Source organism: Leopardus geoffroyi, chromosome B4 (assembly GCF_018350155.1).
Source record: "Leopardus geoffroyi isolate Oge1 chromosome B4, O.geoffroyi_Oge1_pat1.0, whole genome shotgun sequence".
Classification (NCBI taxonomy): domain Eukaryota; kingdom Metazoa; phylum Chordata; class Mammalia; order Carnivora; family Felidae; genus Leopardus; species Leopardus geoffroyi.
The window spans coordinates 75708057-75731268 of record NC_059341.1 but is presented as its reverse complement, the minus strand read 5'-3'; the positions used below and the strand labels follow the sequence as shown (position 1 = coordinate 75731268).

At 38.0% G+C, this 23212-nt stretch overlaps 2 protein-coding genes across 2 annotated transcripts; both read left to right on the top strand.

Moving 5' to 3' along the window:
• Window positions 1–3097: 3097 nt before the first annotated feature.
• On the top strand, window positions 3098–4009 carry LOC123591601 (olfactory receptor 8S1-like). Its single transcript, XM_045466084.1, has one exon. The coding sequence runs from the start codon at window positions 3098–3100 to the stop codon at window positions 4007–4009; it is 912 nt and encodes a 303-aa protein (XP_045322040.1).
• Window positions 4010–19316: 15307 nt separating this feature from the next.
• LOC123590598 (olfactory receptor 8S1-like) lies at window positions 19317–21643 on the top strand. The gene has a single exon (XM_045463892.1). It carries the CDS (start codon window positions 20669–20671, stop codon window positions 21578–21580), a length of 912 nt encoding a protein of 303 aa, XP_045319848.1. The 5' UTR covers window positions 19317–20668; the 3' UTR covers window positions 21581–21643.
• Window positions 21644–23212: the final 1569 nt, after the last annotated feature.

Here is a 23212-nt window from a genome sequence, read left to right as displayed (position 1 = left end):
GGCTTTGGGGAGATGTTTTCCTTGTACATCCCCGTGTGTGCTCCAATCTCTCTTGCCCCTCCCTGTGACCATGGCTCCCTCTCCCCCACCAGTACCTGCTATCCTTTTCTTCCCTAAAACATGTCTGTGCACTCTCTACCTTTTTCTGTGTGGTCTCTTCTCTTTTTAGTTGAGGAGTTTGTGCTGTCAGTCTTCAGGTTGATTTTCTGGGGCATTTAGGATGATTTGCTAGTTATCTAATTGTGTTTGTGGGACACGATGAGCCCAGGGTCCTCCTACTGTGCTGCCATTTTCCCTCCTCTTCAGAAACCAGATTTTAAATCCTAAAATAATTCATTTTTATCTAGTTTGCCACGTAGACCTTGGGAGATAATTCTAATGAGAAAATAGAGATTCAGATTCAGATTTGCCTACTTGCCTAAAACCACATTGCCTGACCAGTAGCTGAGACTCATGTCAAGGTCTTCTGACTCTCTGTACAGCCTCATTGCCATCCATTCAAGAAAGTCAAAGGGACCTCAAACTGACCCTTCCTTAGGACAGCGCCATGGGCATCAGAGTATAATATGACATCTTACTTCCCAGGGCAGTTTATGTCTCACTAATGGGGTTATTTATGAATCATACGTTAATTTATTTCTTTATTCTTTTACTTATTCAATAATCAAAAATGCTTTTCTAATCTCCTACATTTAAAGTAGAATAGTGTACAAGAGCTAGCTTTGTGATGTTTTCATGCATTTATTCTATAAACCTTTCCTGAGTACCTACTAAGTTCTAGGCATTGTGCTAAGCTCTGAGGATATAAAGATAAAAAACACTGACATGGTCCATGGCCTCATGGAACTTCTTAAAACACAGACATGAAACAAATTCATTCATTAAATATATACCAAGCCCTTTCTATATGTTAGGCACTCTTTTAAGTGCTAGGGATACAGTAATGACCAAAACAGGACAAATCTTTGAATTTACATCCCAGTGGAAGAGAAAGTTGATAATAAATGTATTATAAAATACCAGGTGCTGGTAAGTGTTGTAAGGACAAAGCAAGGTAATAAGACAAAGATTGACTGCAGGGGATAGGGAAAAGTTGAGGGAGGTTGGGAAGACCTCTCTTACATACCCTATTTAAATTTTTTTTTTTTTTTTTACAATTGTAGCAAGCATAATAAAGGAGAAACAAATGTAAAAAAGGAAATTACAGTGGCAGGATGAAGAGTAAGGCCTTCCCTGAGGAAATGACCCTTGAGCTGAGACCTTAGGGTTCTTAACAGGATAGGCAAGGAAAGAGGAATAAAGATGATGGGTAGATTGGTGAGTAATGGAGTTGGGGGGAGGAGTTACAGTTCACTTCCCCTCACTGGACCTCAGTTTCCTCACCTATAAAGAGAGGACATTGGGTTCTATGAGCTCCAATGAGTCCTTCAAATCAGAAAGGCATAGGTCCATGCTTGACCATGCTGAACGAGTACAGGATCTTTGTGAGTTTCTCTTTCCCTCTTTCCCATTGGATTTTTCTGTTATATGGAACTCCATCCTAGAGCCTCTTCTATTATGAGTGGGCTCACTCTGAATAAGTTTGTTGATGACTCTTTGACTCATATATTCAGCCCAAATATATTTCCTGAACTTCATGACCCAAATTCCTAATGCCTTCTGGACACACCCTCACTGTCCCACAAGGCTCGTCAAACAACGTATTCAAAACTGTGTTTATTATCTTTGCCTCAAACATGTTCCTTTCCCTGGATCACCTATTTCAGTGAGTGGGACCCCTCAGTCACCAAAGGCAAAAACCTGAGAATCAGTTGTTTATTTACTTTCTTTCACCCTAACCAACAAATTGGTAATGACATCCTTTAGAATTCATCTCAGTGATATCTCTTAAATCTGCCTCCTCTTGTCTGCCCTCACTGTTGCAACCTCTGTTAACCCTTTATCATCTCTGACCAGGCTTACTGCTATACTCTACCAATTCTCCTTCCACAGAATGTTTGCAGGGATAATGATCTCTCCTTCAAATCCTTGTTTGAGTGACACTGTCTCAGTTTCTCCTCTCCTGACCACTCGATTTAAATTGCATACCTCACCGCCCTCCTCTACCCCCTCGTTAACAATCTCTGTTTCCGTGATCTATTATTTTACATAGCACATAGCACCTTCTAACACATTATATTTAATTGTTATGTCTATTATTTATTTTCTGAGTTTCCTAACTAGAATGTAAGCTTTGTGAAGCTTACATTACAAATTTTTGTCTGTTGTGTTCAATGGCACACCCTAACAGTCTAGAACTCTACATGGCACATAGTAGATACTCAGTAAATACCTACTGAAAGAATGAGCTAATTGCCTTAACTATATGCTCCATGACCTTCTGCTCATCTTCCACATTTCTGTAGGGTTAATGCTTCTGAACTGCCAATTTGATCACATGACCTTCATGCTTGGCACCACATGTCCCTGTGTATCCTCCTGCCCCCACTCATTCTGAGATAATGAAGTTCTTCAGAGAAGCACTATTATTTTATGCCTCCCTATATCTGATAATACCATTTCCTTTGCCTAGAACACTATCTTCTACTTTGTCTACTTAGTGGAGTAAATATCAGTCAAACAGTCTTAAGCATTACTTCTTTGTTTAACAGGTCATCCAGAGATAATTGATTCACATTTTTGCCATTGCTGTATCCTGTGCACTATGTTATTACAGCCTTTATGTTGCTTCTTTATATGTCTATCTGCCTCTGTTAAATCCTAAGCCCTTTTGAGGGCAGGAATCATGTCTGAAACAATTTTGTATTCTCAGGATCTGGTACAGTGCCCAGCACTAGGATGCTTACTCAATATTTCCTGAATAAATGGGTATTAAAGTTCAAAGAAGCAGTTACAGAGGAGGCACTTTGGAATGCTGCATGTCACCAGAATTGAAGTAATAATGAGTGTGACCCAGAAGGAAACTCCTTGGTCTCATAGATTTTTATTTATACCTTTAAGCTGGAAGTCACATTTTTTTTAAATAAGAGAGGCAGTCTTATTCATCTGAAATGACTCAGCTACATTATGTTTTCTTCCAGGGCCAGTAACTTTAATCATGAAAAATCTCACCATCGTTACCGAGTTTGTCCTCATGGGATTGTCCAGAAATCCCCAGATCCAGACCATCCTTTTTGCACTATTTCTGGTGATTTACCTCTTGACGCTAATGGGGAATGTGATGATGATCCTGGTGATCAGAACTGATTCTCACCTTAAGACACCCATGTACTTCTTCCTAGGTCACCTGTCATTTCTAGATCTCTGTCTTTCTTCAGTAACCATGCCCAAGATGCTGCAGAACTTACTAATGCAGAAGAAAACCGTATCTGTGTGGGGCTGTGTGACCCAGAGTTTCTTTCTCATATTCTCTGGGAGCACAGAGGCCTGCCTACTCTCTGCCATGGCATATGACCGTTATGCTGCCATCTGCCACCCTCTCCTCTACAGCATGGTTATGAATAGGCCTCTTTGTGTCGGGATGGTAACTGCAGCATGGGCAGTGGGGTTCCTAAACTCCTTGCCAAACAGTCTTTTCATTTACAACTTACATTTCTGTGGCCCCAATATCATCCCTCACTTTTGCTGTGAGCTGCCTTCACTCTTCCCTCTCTCCTGCACTGACCCTACTGCCAATGAGGCCCTTCTTGCTGGGTCATGTGCACTGTTGGGATTTGTGACACTTCCCCTGATCCTCTTCTCTTATTCCAGAATCGTCTCTGCCATCCTAAGCATACGTTCTTCTGAGGGTCAAGGCAAAGCCTTCTCTACCTGTTCTTCCCACCTTACTGTGGTGCTTTTGTATTATGGCACAGCTTTATTCAGATACATGACTCCCCTCTCTGGCTCCAAGTTGGAACAAGTGGTCTCCATTCAGTACAGTGTGATCACATCCTTGCTGAACCCCATCATCTACAGCCTCAAGAACCGGGAGGTGAAGGCAGCTCTGTATAAAATGTTGAAGCAATAAATGTGTCCTTCTGTGATGGAGAATTCCTATTATATTTGGCTTGAAGACAGTGAGAAAACAGGTGATGAAATACATTCATAATGGCTAACTTGATCACTTTAAGAATATGCCATTTGATGAAAATAACCTCTTGGTAATAGAGGTTTAAGTGTGTGATTGCTTATTTTATTGTATTTGGCAAGAAAATTAAGTGAAGACTGAGAAAAAAGTACTAGAATGGAGTAGTGTAGACAAACTAAGTCCAAATGTGTTTGTTTTGTCCAGGAGTTTTAGGATAGAGTTCAGAGTGGTTTTTTTTTTTTTTAAGATAGGAGTGTAAAATGCACTTCAAAGTGGAAAGTAGTTACTAATTGAATATGGTACTGAATGAAGTTTGCTTCATCCACCTAACCTTGAGTAGCCTAAAAAACTGATATGCCTAGTTGCCAGAAAGCAAAGACACAGGTTGGTGGGGACCTGCCCTAGCCCATTCAAGGGGGAAAAATAGTTTTTCAGGTGTTCTGGTGGTGACTAGGGTCTGGGATGAGATCTAGCTCTTTGGTGACTTGTTGGAACCCAAAGAATAGAATGACTATGGTCTCACAAAATGATGTTTTCATTCAACCTTGAGGCTGTCAAGCCAAATAGTTCATTCAGTATTTCATGGTCTCATTCAGCCAATCCCTTCTGAGTCCAGTGCCCATTACTTCTTTGACATATATTCAGTCAAATAAATTAATTTCTTGTCACAAAAGGTTCATGGAGTGGGCATGGATTGCAAGAACATTGTTAAAATGTCAATACTACCCAAAGCAATCTACACATTTAATGCAATCCCTATCAAAATTCCCACCAGCATTTTTCACAGAACTAGAACAAACAATCCAAAAATTCGTATGGAACAGCAAAAGACCCCCAATTACCCAAAGCAACCTTGAAAAAGAAAATTAAAACTGGAGAGATCACAATTCCGGATTTCAAGCTATGTTATGAAGCTGTAGTGATCAAGACAGTATGGTACTGGCACAGAAACAAACACATAGATCAGTGGAGCAGATAGAAAATCCAGAAATGGACCCACAACTGTATGGTCAACTAAACTTCAACAAAGCAGGAAAGAATATCCAATGGAAAAAAGACAGTCTCTTCAACAAATGATGCTGGGAAAACTGGATGGCAACATGCAGAAGAATGAACCTGGACCACTTTCTAACACCATACACAAAAATAAATTCAAAATGGATTAAAAAATAAATGTAAGACAGGAAACCATCAAAATCCTAGAGGAGAACACAGGAAGCAATCTCTTTGACCTCAATTGGAGCAACTTCTTACTAGACATGTCATTGAATGCAAGGAAAAGAAAATCAAACATGAACTATCGGGACTTCATGAAGGTAAAAAGCTTTTGCACAGCAAAGGAAACAATCAACAAAATGAAAAGGCAACCTATAGAATGGAGAAAATATTTGCAAATGGCAGATCAGATCAAGGGTTAGTATCCAAAATCTATAAAGAATTTATCACACTTAACACCCATAAAACAAACAACCCAGTTAAGAAATGGGCAGAAGACATGAGTAGACATTTTTTGAAAGAAGACATCCAGATGGCTAACATACACATGAAAAGATGCTCATAACATTCATTGTCAGGGAAATACAAATCAAAACCACGATGAGATATGACCTCACACCTGTCAGAATGGCTAAAATTAACAACACATGAAACAACAGTGTTGGGAGGAGGTGAAGAAAGGGGAACCGTTCCTCTTGCACTTTTGGTGGGAATGCAAACTGGAGCAGCCACTCTGGAGAAGAGTATGGGGGTTTCTCAAAAACCTGAAAATAGAACTATTGTATGATCCAGGAATTGCCCTACTTTGTATACCCAAAGGATACAAAAATACAGATTCAAAGGGGCACATGCACCCCAATGTTTATAGCAGCATTATTAACAATAGCCAAACTATGGAGAGAGCCCACATGTCCATCTACTGAAGAATGGATAAAGAAGATGTGTATATATATATATATACACATATATGTATATACATACACACAATGGAATATTAGTCAGCCATTGAAAAGAATGAAATCTTGGGACGCCTGAGTGGCTCAGTCGGTTAAGCATCTGACTTCAGCTCAGGTCATGCATGATCTTGCAGATTGTGAGTTTGAACCCCGCTTGCTGACAGCTCAGAGCCTGGAGCCTGCTTCGGATTCTGTGTCTCCCTCTCTCTCTCTGCCCCTCTCCTGCTTGCTCTCTCTCTCTCTCTTAAAGATAAACATTAGAAAAGAAAAAAGAATGAAATCTTGCCATTTGCAATGGTGTGGATAGAGCTAGAATATGTTATGTTAAGCAAAATAAGTCAATCAGAGAAAGACAAATGCCATATGATCTCACTCATATGTGGAATATAAGAAAAAAACCCAGATGAACACATGGGAAGTAGGGGAAGAAGAGAAGAGAGGGGAATAAACCACAAGAGACTCTTAATGACAGAGAACAAACTATGGGTTGATAGAGGGAAGCGGGTGGGAGATAGGCTAGATTGGTGATGGGTACTAAGGAGGGCGCTTGTTGTGATGAGCACTGGATGTTGTATGTAAGTAATGAATCACTGAATTCTATTCCTGAAACCAAAATTGCACTGTATGTTAACTAAAATTTAAATAGCTAAATAAACAAATAAGATTCATGGAGTGAGGAGACAATAAACTCAAAACCCAAAGTGTAGGCTGTCTCATATGATCTCCTTTAATGAAAATGTTAATATGAATCACTGTGTTTATACCCTTATAAGCATTAACCAAAAGTAAGGTTTTTTCTTTGGAATTTTCTTAATTTCTTACAAATCAAAATAATAAATATCATTGGTTCATTTAATATTTTAATTATGAACTTTTAATCTTAAATATGTAATAAACTCTATGAAATTAGGGGAATGGATGGACAAGAAAGGTATTTTATAATTTGTAGGGATGTAAATATATAAAAATCAGTTTTCAGAAAAAATATACTTCATTTTGAAGTGTATTGCTAAAATATGGATAATGGTTTTATACAATAATAATTACCCTTGCATCAGTTCTAAGTATTGACATCATCTGATTTTGTCAAGGAAAAAGGGATTTTTTTTTGAAATTTATTGTCAAATTGGTTTCCATACAACACCCAGTGCTCATCCCAAAAGGTGCCCTCTTCAATAGCCATCACCCACCCTCCCCTCCCTCCCACCCCCCATCAACCCTCAGTTTGTTCTCAGTTTTTAAGAGTCTCTTATGCTTTGGAAAAAGGGATTTTAGTATGGAGTGTAGTAAATCATGTACCTCATGTGGTGCATCTGGTTCTCCTTAAGTGATCTAAATTTGAGATATGGTAGGAATAGAATTAACATGATTGAATGACTTTTTAAAGTTTATTTATTTCAAGAGAGAGAGAGAACGTGAACAGGAGAGGGGGAAAGAGGGAGAGAGAGAAAATCCCAAGAAGGCTTTGCGCTTCTGTCAGCGTAGGGCCTAATGTGGGGCTTGAACTCATGAACCATGAGATCATGACCTGAACCAAAACCAAGAGTTGGATGCTTAACTGACTGAGCCACCCAGGTGCCCAATTTAATGACTTTTAAAGAAACAGTTCATAATGACATCATTATGCTCCCACACCCCAACTTTTAAAACATTTTTAAGAGAAACTTTCCAAAGTGGACATATTTATATATAGTATAGGGGCATAACTATACCCAGAATCCTTACCCAGACCACACCCTAATAAAGGATATGAATGAAGTCACATAAACTATGTAAATAGTCTGTCATCTATATCATGTAACCATTCCCTTCCTCATCTGCATCTTTGACAGATGGATCCAAGGACCAATCTATATAATCAATCTCCCCTCCCTTAGGAGACTGAGACAGTTATTGGCACATGCTTACATGTGTGCTTGCCACCTGCTCCTTTATTTTCAATTCTTACTGCAGACTCTTACGCAATAAGATCCCTAGTGGACTTCCCTACTTGCCTCACATATGCATACTATATGTATGAATTGTGTTGGTGAAAGCGTGGCTTACACTTAAACTGCAATCCCTCATTTTCTCACTTGCATTTCCACACCTATCTTAGTGCTATAAGTATTTTATGTTCTTGATTTATATTGCCCATATGCTTGCATAAGTTTTTGCATTAATTTATAGTCAAACCAACAGAATATTAGAGGGTCCGGCAATGCTTATTTGCCAGGCCTGAGAATCATTTTTAAATCATGTTTTAATCTTTATCAATTTTATATGCATCAAATGCTACTTCTTTCATGTATTTGCATTTATTTTTTATCATAAATAACATTTAACATTTCTCAAATATTAAACGTTGGTATTTCTTCTTTTATCATTAGCATACCATTTTCCTGTTTGTTACTTCATTCATAGTATTATTTTTTATTTGAATGATGTGTTTAAATTAGAAGGATATTAATCTTTCGCTATAAGTTGTTGCAAACTTTTCCAAAGTTTACCATTTTACTTCTATTGTTTTTATTTTTTAAACTGTGTTATGTAGCCATATCTATTTCTTTTTCTTTTTGTGTAATTTTCTCTGCTTTTAAGCTTACAAAATCCTTTACCGTCTGTGTCCAAAAATTTTCTTCTAGTTTTTTGTGTGCCTTTTTTTTTTTTTTTTTTTTTTTTTTTTTTTTTTTTTTTACATTTAATCCTTCTGGAATTTCTCTTGCCCCATCCAAACAATCACAGCTCTGACCCTTGTTCAGTTCAGGGAGGCAGGGCTAGACACAGAAATGAATGAGAAACAAAGGAAAGACATTGAGTTAAAATAGTGTCAAGAGCCAAATAAACTATATGGATGAATTCTCAATAGTAGGTTTCCAACTAGAGTTAGTAAAGAGGATCTGAAACATAACTTTTGAATGGTTCTTCTGATTTATGTAAGGATAGGGAGGAAATGTGAAAAGTATTTCATCTGCTCCTAGGTTTAAAACCCTCATCTATAATCTTAAGATTCCCAAATTATAAATTCATTCACAACTTTAAGAAACAGACTCATCTGTCCAATACCAATAGACAATTCTATGAAATTCTCCCAACATATCTTCCCAATTATATGTACCCTCTTCCACTGGTTATCCCATCCAATCCCTGACTTTAAATGTTGCCTCTGCTCCTATGCATACCAAATATGTATCTCCACCCTGGACCTCTCCTGCAAGTTCCAAACTCATGTATTTAATTACCTACTTGACATCTCTTGGATATCTAACAGGTATCGCAAATGTAACATGTTCAAATTGAAGTCATTATATAAGTTAATGGCACCATAATTCATCCAAAACCTGAGAGTCATCTTTTGATTCCTTTTTTCTCTTTCTCCCAGCATATATTCAATACATAAATCCCAGTTGCTCTGTCTTCAAATTTATCCTGAATCTGGACACTTCTCATCACCTTCACCTCCACCAGTCTAGTTCAAGCCATTATTTTCTCCCACCTGGACTCAGGGCTGGTATTCAAAATATTTAGTAACCAGTAAGGCATGAGTACAGAGCAATCAAAATAGATTCCCAACAGATAAAAATGGATTATGATTTTCTTGTCTGCCATGAATACTGGCTGAATATTAGCCCAGCTAGGGAAAAAGGCAATAGCTTCCCAACTGATTTCGCTGCTTCTATTATTGTCTCTTAAAGCTACAAACAAGGGGCGCCTGGGTGGCGCAGTCGGTTGGGCGTCCGACTTCAGCCAGGCCACGATCTCGCGGTCCGTGAGTTCGAGCCCCGCGTCGGGCTCTGGGCTGATGGCTCAGAGCCTGGAGCCTGTTTCCGATTCTGTGTCTCCCTCTCTCTCTGCCCCTCCCCCGTTCATGCTCTGTCTCTCTCTGTCCCAAAAATAAATAAACGTTGAAAAAAAAAAAAAAAAAAAAGCTACAAACAAACAGGAAAAAAAAAAAAACAGACTGATGAACTTTTTAGAAAAGTTACAAAACAGATTATATCACTCCCCTAAAGAGGTAGAAAAGAAAAATCTATAGTTTCCTATCACATTGAAAGTCCAAACTTCCTTGATCTACAAGGCCCACAAAATTTGTCTTTTGTGGGCTCGGTGACCTCACTTCTCTTGTTTCTTCCTTTTTTACTATACTCCAACCACACTGGCCTTATTACTGTTTCTCAAAGGCTCCAGATTTCTCCCCACTCAAGAGTTTTGCATTTGCTGTTTCCTCTACTGACATATTTTTCTCTGTATATTCACATGCCTTGTTCCTTCCCTTTAGGTTTTCCCTAAGAGTATTCTCCTCATGGAATTATTTCCTGACTACCCTATATTAAATATTCTACCTTCTCCATTCTACTGTTTATCACCAGCTAACAGTATTTATGTATATTTGTATTTACACTTGGTCCTCCCCAAAATAATATAAGCACCTTGAAAACAGAGACTTTATCTGTATTTTATGCACCTAAAACAATATCTAGCCCACAGGAGACATTCAAAACTATTTGATGGTATTTCCATGTCTAGCCATATGGATAACTGGTGCCAGATTTGTCCTTCTACTCATAAATAACTAGAAAAATGAGCAAAATATCTGGAAAAGGTCCTGTTTGCCCCCACTAGAAAACAGGCAGCTCAGGATTTTGAATCCTGAAAGACAGGAAACAGATAAGGTGAGTCCTGCCTTTCTCACTGGAGGCACTTTATAGATCATGATGCAGGAGGGGAGAAAACAAGCAGAAAATGACAGTGTTGTTGAGTTAGGAGACACAGATTGAGTTCAAGAAGAGAAAGAAAGAGGGACTTGTGGGGAAGAGTGCTAGAAAGAAGAGATACTTAGATAAAAAATTTCAGAAATTTGAGTATAGAACCCCATTAGCCTATGTTTAATGTTATGCTGTCTGTGAATCATTAAGTGAAACTCAAATAGGCCAAGTAAGCACCACTACTGTGAGAAGCTGTGAGAACAATTCCAAGAGATTTCACATGACTGAGAATACTTAGTTAGTGACCATCCAGAGTGGAAAACCACATTGAACACTTGTAGAATTCAAGAGTCCATAAAAATGTCATACTTTGAAGTGGGGCTAACATAGCCTGCCCAGTAATTAATACTAATTCTTCACAGATTCTTCCAAGAAGCAGAACAAGAGGTAACACTTCCCATCTCATTCTATTAGGCCACTATTACCTTTATACCAAAACCAGATAAAGACATCACAAGAAAACTGCAGTCATCTAGGGAAAACCCTTAGGTAACATTAAACTCAATGGTAAAAGATTAAATACTTTATCCTTAAAATAAGGAACAAGAGAAGGATGTCCATTCTTGCCACATTTATTCAGCATTGTCGTGGAGGATCTGGCCAGGGCAACCAGGCAAGTATATGCATCCAACATTGAAACACCTAAATATTTTAAGCAAATATTGAAAGATTTGAAGGGAGAAGTGGACAACAATAAAATAATAGTAGAGGATTTCAATATCCCAATTTCATTGGTGGATATATCATCCAGAAAAAAGAACAATAAAGACATGTTGGACTTGAACCACACTTTATTTTTTTTATTTTTTATTTTTAAAAAAATTTTTTTTTCAACATTTATTTATTTTTGGGACAGAGAGAGACAGAGCATGAACGGGGGAGGGGCAGAGAGAGAGGGAGACACAGAATCGGAAACAGGCTCCAGGCTCTGAGCCATCAGCCCAGAGCCTGACGCAGGGCTCGAACCCACAGACCACGAGATCGTGACCTGGCTGAAGTCGGACGCTTAACCGACTGCGCCACCCAGGCGCCCCATCCTATAGTCTGTTTCATGGAGCTTTAGTATTAATATTATACTTGCTTAACAAAAAGAACTTGGAAGCTTGCTTCTTTTTCTATTCCATGGAACAATTTTTAGAGTATCAGGGCTATCATTTCTTTGAATGTTTGGTAGAAATCACAGTGAAATATCCTTGGCTTATTGCTATTGGCAATGGGAGAGAAAAGAGGGCATTGGGGAGAGGAAACTTTAATTACTTTTTCTTATATTTTATAACTAGTTGGTTATGGTTTCTGTTTTCTCTGTATCTATGGTTATTTATACATTATTATTTATCATTTCGGTGATTTTTTTTCCTTCCTCTTTTTTTAATGAGTTAATTAATATCATAAGACAGACTCTTGGATTTATTAATTCAGATGCTTCTTCTAATTAATTTATTTCAGCTTGTATTTTTATTGGCTCTTTCCTTTTACTTTCCTCAATTTATGAGACAGAGAAGAAGAGAGAGTGCATGAGTGGGGTAGAGGCAGAGAGAGAGAATCCCAGAGAGAATCTGGCTCTGTGCCAGCAGCCAGAGCCCACAGTCCAATGAGGAGCTTAATCTCACAAACCATAAGATCATGACTTGAGCCAAAATCAAGAGTCAGGAGTTTAACCAACTGAGCCATCCAGCTGCCCCATTTCTTCCTATTTCTGCTTATTAATATTCCACCATAGTTGATATGTTGTGCTTTTCAAAAGATTTGCTAGATATCAAATTTTAGTTTTGATTTCCTTTTTTCTTATAAGAGATGTTCCAGATGGCAAGGATAGTTTACAAGTTTGTAATTAATTTATAGTTTCATTACATTTAGTAAAATGTTATCTATATTTTTCTATTTGAGAAAATTTATTAAGGTTTTCTTTCTAGCCAAATAAAATATATCATCCATTTAAAAATTTTCTATGAGTTATAAAGTTATAGATAACTAAATTTTATTACTAACATCATCTACATCCTCATTTTTCCCCCCTCTGGGTCTAGGATGAACTAAAGAGTTGAATTAAGGTCTTCTTTTATTAGTTTGGTTCAGATATTTCTGGCATTTCTGATCATTTTGGAGGCTAATTTTTTTGGAAACAGAGCTATTCACAATTATTAGTTCTTTATCATGAAGAATAGTCATTTATTATAAAATATTCTTCTTTGACATGAGTAATATTTTTACCAATAATTAAAATTTATCTATTACTAAGATCTTAACCATGTACCTTCTGTTTATTTCTGTTTATCTGATATAACTTTATTCTTGTTCTTTCATTTTGGAATCATTCTATTTGTTTCTTGTCTATACTATATTTACATTTGGCTTATAACCTAAAATGGGCATTTTAATTTTAATAAATGAGTTTGTCTTGTTTACACTTATTGATATGATAAATATGGATAAAATTCCTTAATATGCTATATATAAACATATGAATATATGTAAATAAATAATATACATGTGTTTAGGTACGTATCTCCAAAGCCGACATTATGCTTAATGGCATAACACTAAGAACATTTCCATGAATCAGAAAAAGGAGTTCCTTATAATCACTACTATGTAAGTGCATATAATATTAAATATTCATGGAATATCTCTGGAGGCATTAGTGAATACAACTAAGTAAGAAATGAAGAATACGAACTGTAAAGAGAGTAACATTAGGATTTTTACAAAGGATATGATTGTTTACCTGGAAAATTTGGGAGATCTATACTCAGAACTGTTACAAATGATAAAAGAATTTATAAAGCGACTGGATATAAAGTTAATAAACAGAAATCAGTAGTCTTTACATCTTCGACAACAACTAATTAGAAGACATAATGGAAGAAATTAATGTTATAGTAGCAATAAAAAATACAAAATACCTAGGAATAAACTTATTTAAAATGTGCAAGAACTATTAGAAGAAAACCTTAAGGTTCAATCAAGGGACCCAAAAGAAGATTAAACAAACGAACAAGTATATCTTATTATTGAGTGGTAGAACTCAGTTATAATGAAGATCTCATATCTATCTAAAAAGCCTATAGATTTAACATAGTCTCAATAAAAATGGCAACAAGCTTCTTTTAGAATTGAATGATATCTTTCTAGAATTCAAAGGGAGAAAAAAAAAAGCAAGAATACTCAGCAAATTTCCAGGAAAAAAAGTGCAGTGGGGAAATAGTCCTTTAGAATATGAAATCGCATTATAAGGATTCAATAATTCAAACATATGCATGAATATACAGAATCGTCCATAAAAGAACCCAAAAATATACAATTTAGAATATGTAAAAGATGCTAATTCAGATCAATAGACTGAAGGTGGATCATTCATTACAAGACATGGGATAACTGGTAGCTCTGTGTGAAAAATGAAACTGGATTCCTGTCTTATAACCAAATAAATTCCAAATGAATTGAAGAAAAATAATGAAACTACAAAAATGTGGAAGAATGTCTAAATATGTTATAAGAAAAATGTCTTTGTAAGTATGACCAAAATAGTTGAAACTATATAGTAAAAGATTAATAAATTGAACTGTATCAAAATTTTAAAAGTTATTCAAAGAAGAAACACTTTAAACAAAATGAAAAGACAACAAAAAAACTAGGAAAATATTTCAAGAAGAAATATTTTAAACAAATCAAAAAGACAACAATAAAACTAGAAAATAATTGCAACTTGTATCACTCAATTCTTTAAAATATGGTAAGTAGCGATGAATCAATGAAAAATCAATTTGCCCGGAATAAAACTGGGCAAATTACATGAGCAGAGAGTTCACCAAATAGAAAATATATGGGCTCTTAAACATATGAAAGTATGTTTAAATTCACCTAGAATAGAGATAAAAGCAAAATAAGACTACAATGAGATTTTTAAAAACTATTAGCTTGGCAAAGATCAAAAGGTTTGATAAGACACTGTTGGCAAAAGTATGGGAAATACGCACTATCATACATTGCCATGAACTTTTTTTTAAGTTTTATTTATTTATTTTGAGAGAGAGAGCATGAGCAGGGGAGGGGCAGAGAGATGAAGAGAGAGAATCCTAAGCAGGCTCTGAACTGTCAGCCCAGAGCCCGACTCAGGGCTCGAACTCACAAACCATGAGATCACTACTTGAGCCAAAATCAAGAGTGGGACACTTAACCAAATAGGCCACCCAGGTGCCCTGCTAATGAGCTTTTAAAATTAGTACAGCTTTCATGAAGAGAAATCTGGATATCTCTATAAAAAATGTTTTGATCTTTTCAAGTATATCTTTTCTTAGGAATTAATCTTACCAATATTCTTACAAGTGTGCAAAAGGAAACATATACAAGGATAATCGTTATATTTCCCTATGCAGGCAGGGAGCTCCATTTGTTCACTAATGTCTTCCTGAGCATCTTGGAAGAGTTTCTTGGCCATAGTAGATGCTCAAGATATTTGGTGAATGAATGGAAGAATGATGAAATCTTGGCTATTGCCGTTTATAAAGTACATGTTAAATAAATATAGTAGTACTCCCATACAAGGGACCACTAGACAGCCACTTAAAAAAAGGAAACAGCTCTGACATCTGAAACTAATGTAACAATGAGTGTCAGCTACACATCAGTTAAAAAAAAAAAAGCCAACATTCTCTGTGAAGAAAACATGGTCCTCCATTAAGAGAATCCTACAAACCACAGTCTTCGATGTCCTTGTAAAATATCTCTGATATCTCTCTGAGAAATTGTTTTCTTTTGGAAACATGAACTATGACCTCTGAGTCCTTAAAAAGATAAAAATAAAAATGAGGCAGCCTATATATGTCAATATGGAATGGTCTTTAAAATAAATTGATAAGTAAAAAAAGAAAGTTGCAAAATGGGATATAAACTATACTATCATTTATGTGTGAATATACTATATACACAGATGTGGTTATACTTATAGACTATCTCTGGAAGTTTATACAAGTAAAATGGTAAACAGTTCTTGCATCTAAGAAAGGGATTAATTGAGGAATAGGGATTGGAGAAACTTACTTTTTGTACCATGGATATGTATTAAAATATCTTTTTAAATGGGGAAAAACTAAAGATACTTTCAAGCGTGCAAAGACTAAGGGAATTTATTACACATGACTACATTTACTAAAAGAATACTTCCACAAGAAATAAAGTGATCCCAGAGGGAAGGACTAGAATGTAAGGGGAAAACCCTGATAAGAAAAATAACTGTTTGTAATTTAATTATTGATTATTAAAATAGCTATTTCCAGTGTATTTTTAATATATTAAATTACAGAAAACAATAACCCAGCAGATAGGGTAGGATTATCAGGTGAATACTTAAAAAATGATGGAACCATTCTTCACTTGTCCAGGAGCAGGATCCTTTATCTCCCAGGCTCTACAATAGTCATTTTAGTGATATGTTTGCTCCCACTCAATTTCTTCCCATCTATCCAATGGTTCAGTAATGACTCAGGATAAACTCTGAGTTCCTTAGCATGTCATATAGCAGGGGTAAGCAAACTTCTGTTTAAAGGGCAGGGTAGCAAACATTTTAGGCTTTGTGGGTCATATGTATAGCGTCTGCTGTAACCACTCAACTCTGCCATATGTGAAAGCAGCCATGGCCTAAAGTAAATGAATTAGTGTGGCTATTCCAATAAAACTTTACTTAATACAAACAGACAGGTAAGCTGAATTTGACCTATGAACCATAGTTTGTCAACCTCTTGCATATAAGATCCTTCTTAAACCTGCTCCAAACTGTAATTGCGGTCACTCCCCTTCATGCTTTTTAACCTGGCAATACTAAATTTAATATAGCCATATCAAATTTATTTTTATAAAAAGGTAGTTTATGTATTAATAAACATAAATGTAAATAGTAATGCTATATGTAATACTTCTAAACCTGATCCCTAAACGAAGTTAACTCATATTTACATTTTTATGCTATGTGTATGCAATGTAAGTACTTCTAGTCATCCATTACCAATTGGTGTCCTACAGCTTATGAGAAAGGTGTCCTTCATTAAAGGAAATCACTACTCCTCCTAATCTTATCCTACTGGGGAAGAATTCTAGACTCCTTCCGAAGTTAAGCGTGGATAAAGGGCTATTTTCATTATGGCTGAAAAAGAATAATCACCTCCCTCTCCCCAACTTTTTCTTAACTATGCAGGGTTCAGAAATTTAATGTCTGGTCAACCCTAGAAAATGAGGACTAAAATGTGATGTTTCTTACATTCCAGTATCAGGGGAAAAATTCATACTGGTTGTAGAAGTCACTAGCACCATGAAAGAAAAGGAATGGTGGATGCAGAATCCAGAGTGTTGTGGTGTTAAAAGTGAAAAAGCTTGGCAGGTAATATAGTGAAGTTAGGCTTTCAGTAAATGTAGCTGTGAGAGAAGTAGAGTAATGCAATGTAAAATCAGTTCACCCCCTGCCCCAGTGAAAAATGGGGTCAACTGGATACTTGTAAATATAAGAAATATTTTAATTTGTTTATATTCTTAGTACAAATGAATAACAGAAAGAAACTGATGATAAAAACAGACAATTGGCATGGCTGAAGGAAAAGGACCCAGAGGCTCAGGATGGAATGGGAGTTAAAATACACATACAGGTGTTAGCCTTAGATTCAAGGCAGATACCTCTACTAAAGAAAGGGCAGAGAAACACATGTGTAAGTGGGAAATCAAGAAAATGAAAGAGTTCCTGCCTCATACCTCTAATTGCTCTTACAAGGCCATGTGAGGCGAATGTGAGGGAAGAAACATAGCACACCTGAAGACAATAGAATTTAGAGTAAATCCAAAAGAAAAAGGAGAATGTTAGACTTTATACATGAGTGTGTGTGTGTGTGTGTGTGCACGTGTGTGTGTGCGTGCACACGCCCATGCTAGCAGACACACCAGTGCCTCTCAATGTACATACTCGTGGCTGAGGTTGAGAAACCCTAAACTGAGCTTTATTTGTCAGATTCTGCATCATGCCTTATGCTCTGCCTAGAAATGTTTCTGCATCCCCACTTCCAAATCACAGCCAGCCTTCAAAGTTAGCACCAGATCTCAAATGACTCTGATGCTGCAGCATCCCCCATGTGCAGTGAGCAGTCCCAGGCTCCCTGAGGTCTTTCCTCATGCTCATCTCCCAGGGTTATCTTGGCAAAGAGATGGCCAAAGAGAATAGGGCTTGAGAAATATAAGACTCGTACAAACTGGTCAGGAGCTCTTCTCAGGATTCAGGTAGGTTACTAGAGGAAGACTGACAAGAGTTAATGACTTTTAGCAAGGCCCAGAAAGTCCCAGTGCCGAGAATGCAAGCCCTTTGGGCATTAGCTAGAGCTGACCCCACAGGCTCTGATCCTAGAAAATGTCAGGATATAAAATTGACTTTCCCCAAGGCCTAGCTAGAGCACTGTCTCATCCCACTTGCCCAACTGTGGTGGTGGTGGGTGGGGGGAGACAGGCAATCTGGTTCAGAATCCCAAATAGGAGCCAGATTTAGAACAATCCAGCTCAGCAATAGGAGTGAAAAATGTCCAATTTTCATGGGTTTGCATAACTAGGAAGAATCTGGGTCTGACCCAGATTCCTCATGGTATTGAAAAAGAAGTAAAATCAAGCATAAGAGAAATACATTGCCTAAAGTAAATAAGTAGACCAGTTTCTCCCCCTGGGAGTAGAATCTCATGAGATGTTCATCTGTGTGCACTTCTGTCCATCTGGGATCTCTCTATCTCTTCTGCTCATGTCCCTGGTCCCTGACACTAAAGCATGTCTTCTTTTGGCATGAAGGAGTTGTCAGGACGGCATTGTCTCAAATATATGCCATAGGAGGAGTAAAGGAAACAGGAGTCCTTCTCATTCCCTGTTGCCTGACTTTCACTAAGTGTTCTAAGGTCTTATGGCTTTAGGGATAGCAAGAGATCATTAAGTTGTATTCCTTGTCTACAAACAAGAATAATCTGCAGAGAGAACAGACTGGGAGTTCAATCTCTTAGCAAATTTCAGAGGTGGAGATTTCCCCCAATGATGCCTTTGCTGTAATTGTCAGAACTAGGAATGAGAAAGGAAGTCTTCTTGATCTTAAAAGGCAATGCCACTAACCACAAATATTCCCACATAAGGGCACAGCTCACCCTTCTTTTTTTTTTTTTTTAAGTTTGTTTATTTATTTATTTTGAGAGAGAGAGAAAGTACAAGTCGGGGAGGGGCAGAGAGAGGAGAGAGAGAGAATCCCAAGCAGGATCCGTACTGTCAGTGCAGAGCCCAATGTGGGGGCTTGAACTCATAAACCGTGAAATCATGACCTGATCTAAAGTCAGACACTTAACTGACTGAGCCCCCCAGGCACCCCCAACAGCTCACCCTTCTTACTTTCTTCCTATTCCCTCTTTTAGTGGTCAGTTCCTTTCCATGAAAGCTCCCAGAACAGTTTCTCCAGAAATTTGTCTTCAACCACTTAAAAGTCTTCTTAAATAAGTTCATGTCAAACACATGAAACAGATATAATTGTTCCATTTTAAAGATGTGAAAAATTGTCCTTCAGAAGGTTTAAGTTCATACAGCTTTCAGTTCTTAGGTCCAGCTTTTTAATTCTAAACACAGTGCTATATTTAAGACATAGCTATGTAGTCCTCTAAGCATACCTTAAACGGCTCAAAAAATATGTCATCCCTCTGCTGGCTGTGTTGTGGTAGGAGGAGCACTGGACTGAGAGCAGAGTGTTCTGGTTCATTCCTAGCTGTTCTGCTGATCAGCTGTGTGGTGCAGAGCAAGTCCCCTCATCTCGGTGGGCCTTCATCTCACTGCTAGAGATGCAATGAGAACCTGATCTCGTGGGCCTGAGAACGGAGCAAGCTTGTCTGTGGCACATCCACCCTTTCCCACACACATTTCTCCAGTTTTGCAGTATGAACTTAGAGTGACAGGTTACTCTTGAAGGATCTTGAAATGTTTGGGAAGCCCTGTGCAATCTGTAGTAACATTTTCCAAGTCCTTTCTTCATATCTTTACCCAAAATTCAGACAATGAGAGGGTGAGTTCTCTAGTCCTTGGCTTTAGGACCCAAACCTAAATATAAAAACGCTTGCAACTCAATTGTCTGTTTTCTGAAACAGTTTCACTTGATGCCTCACATTTGTTTGTTCTCATAACTATACTCTTAAGGGTCAAAGTGTGTAGTTTGATTTAGGTTCCAAAGATGTTTGCTATATTCACTGACAGAATTAATGAGAGGGCCAAAGGGCAGAAACTCTGAAAGTCACTGTTATTAGTTGCCTAGGGCTGATGTAACAAAGTACCAGAAACTGGCTTAAAACAACAGAAATGTATTGTCTCACAGTTCTAGAGGCTGATGTAAGTAGGAGCACTCCCCCCTGCTAAAACTTGTATGGAAAAATCCTTCCTTGCCTCTTCCTAGCTTCTGGTGGTGGCTGTTAATTACTAGGATCCCTTGGCTTGCAACTGTATCACCCCAATCTCTGCCTGTGTTGTCACATGGCTGCCTTCCCTCTGTGCATCTGTTTTCACATGGTACTCTCCTCTTCCTTATAAGGACACCAGTCATATTGGATTAAGAGCCCATCCTATTCCAAAATAAGATAATCTTAATTTACCACATCTGCAATTATCCTAATTCCAAGTAAGGTAACATTGTGAGGTGCTGGGGGTTAGGACTTCCAACATATTTGGGGGGTGGGGATATAATTCAACTCATAGCTATCACAATTGGAAATACTCAATTTATTTACCTTTTCTATTTTTAAGCTGAAAGGACTATTTCCTGCGAAGTTTTAGGGTGTGGGAGTGATAGTCTGATTACTAAAGACTACTCAGATTCTGTAATACAGTTGATTTCTTTTTAGGGTTGGAATTTATAAACAGCCATGGATAACTTCACTTTCTTCACTGAGTTCATCCTCCTCGGGCTGTCTGCTGACTGCCGCATCCGGACTCTGCTGTTTGTGGTGTTCCTGGGGATTTACCTCCTAACCGTGGTGGGGAATCTGGTGATGATCCTGGTGATCAGAGGGGATTCTCACCTCCACATCCCCATGTATTTTTTCCTTGGACATCTGTCCTTCCTAGATATCTGCTTCTCTTCAGTTACTATGCCCAAAATGCTACAGAACTTCCTGTCTCAGAAGAAAAGCATCTCTGTGTGGGGCTGTATCACCCAGAGTTTCTTTTTTCTTCTCTGTGGGTGTGCTGAAGCCAGTCTGCTCTCTGCCATGGCCTATGACCGCTATGCTGCCATCTGCCACCCTCTGCTCTATACCATGGTCATGAACAGGCCTCTCTGCATGGTAATGGTCAGCGCAGCATGGGGAATAGGGGTTCTGAACTCACTGGTAAATAATCTTTTCATCCACAAGTTACATTTCTGTGGATCCAACATCATCTTCCACTTCTGCTGTGAGCTGCCCTCACTCTTCCCTCTGTCATGTACTGATCCCACTGCCAACAAGTTCCTTCTGTCAGGGTCCAGTGCATTTCTAGGGCTGCTGACGCTTCCCCTGATCCTCTTCTCTTACTCCAGAATCATTTCTGCCATTCTGAACATCCGCTCCTCTGAGGGCCAAGCCAAGGCCTTCTCCACCTGCTCCTCCCACCTCACCGTGGTGCTCTTGTTCTATGGGACGGCTCTATTCAGGTACATCAGCCCTGCCTCAGGCTCAGTGTTGGAGCGCGTGGTCTCCATTCAGTACAGTGTGATCACATCGTTGCTGAACCCCCTCATCTACAGCCTCAAGAACCAGGAGGTGAAGACTGCTCTGCAGAGGATGCTGAGGCAGTAAATGCACTCCTCAGATGAAGGATTCTCTGTGTGGGGTTCAGTCAAAGAATGGGGAGGAGAGATCTTCAGAAATACCTGGAGAGGATAAAAGACATTTGAGGTCAGTGGTTCTCTAAGTGTCATCCACAAGTCAGCATCAGCAGCATCTGTGAGCTTGCTAGAAAGGCAGATTCTCAGGCCCAACCACTAATCTATGGAATCAACAGTAGAGCTCAACGATCTATGTTTTAGTCAACTAGGTGAGTGTGAGAAGTATGAGAAAAAAATGTTCTAGGACAGCTAATGTGTTTGAGAAACTTGTCTTTGGTGAAAGACAAAATATTGACATCTCAAAATGTAGACTCTCTTTTCAGTGGGAGAGTTGGTCTGTCAAGTAGTCAAGATGAGAACATTTGATTGTGTGATCTTATGATCACACCTTCTGCAAGACTGGGAAAGAGAAAAATAAAAATCTACATTATTTTAGGACTTTACCACTTGTTGGGATGAGCACTGGGTGTTGTATGGAAACTAATTTGACAATAAATTATATTTAAAAAAAAAAAAGGACCTTGGAAAGAGGGGAAGAGCTCCACTGAAGGCAAACCAGCCCATTCCCTCCACCGCCATTTGGGAGTGTCATTCTAAAAGGTTCTCTGGAAGCTAGCACAGCATAAAGCCAAGGGACAGATGTCCCAGAACAGTGACTCACAAGCGCTTCCTCACCTCACCTGAGAGCACCTGAGGTCATCAAATAGCCAGTGTTCCTGGTTAGTGGTCACTAGTTTGTCTTAGAGAGTAAAGACAGCCTGAGGCTATGGTGGAAGCAATAGACCAGATGAACTGGAACTTCCTGTGCGAGTACTTTCACTGAGAACTCCTGCGTCCTGACCTGGTTGCCCTGGGCCATGCTGTCAGGAGCTCTGGGGGCTGAGTTCTTGCTTCTTTACATTTTGTCACAAGACTACATTTTCCATATTCTTCCTAAGGGTCTGCATTCCCTCTCAATCTTTATTTTTATCTTTTTATCTTTCACTTAAGAAATAGAGCATTCCCAGAGCCTTAGGAGCTCCATGTGTGGCCCCCATCATATCACTCTTTCCTCTCCCCAGAGTAACTATTGTCCTGAATTGCACAGTACTTGGTACTCATTCCCTTGCTTTTATTAAAAGTTTGCCGCTTATTTGTGATCCCTAAATAAGACTGGTGAGTTTTGCCTGTTCTTGAAATTCATATGAGTAGAATCATGCTGTAAGTTTTTTTTCTATGACTTGCTTCTTTCACTTAACATGATTTATTCTTGTTTTTAGGTATGTCTTCATAAGCAGCATAGAGCTGCATTTTTATTATTTTATCCAGTCTGAAAATTATTTAAAAAGAAGAGTTTAACCAACAATTGTTACAATAGTTACTTGTGTGTTCAGATACATTTCTGTGTTTCCCACTTCATCTGTAACTTCCTTTTATTTCTTTCCATTTTTCCCTCTCCTTGTCTATTTTTTGAGAGCTATCCTAGTTTTCTTTTTTTTAAATATACTAATTTTACTAAACAAAATCTAAAGTTAGTATCTTTATCCTCTTCTAAAACAATATAAAGATAATAAAACACTTTAACTGCAAGCAACACCATCCCAAATTTATATGCCACTAAAAT

Coding starts and splice junctions, on each gene's coding strand:
- LOC123591601 (XM_045466084.1), top strand. CDS start 3,098: ATGAAAAATCTCACCATCGTTACCGAGTTTGTCCTCATGGGATTGTCC.
- LOC123590598 (XM_045463892.1), top strand. CDS start 20,669: ATGGATAACTTCACTTTCTTCACTGAGTTCATCCTCCTCGGGCTGTCT.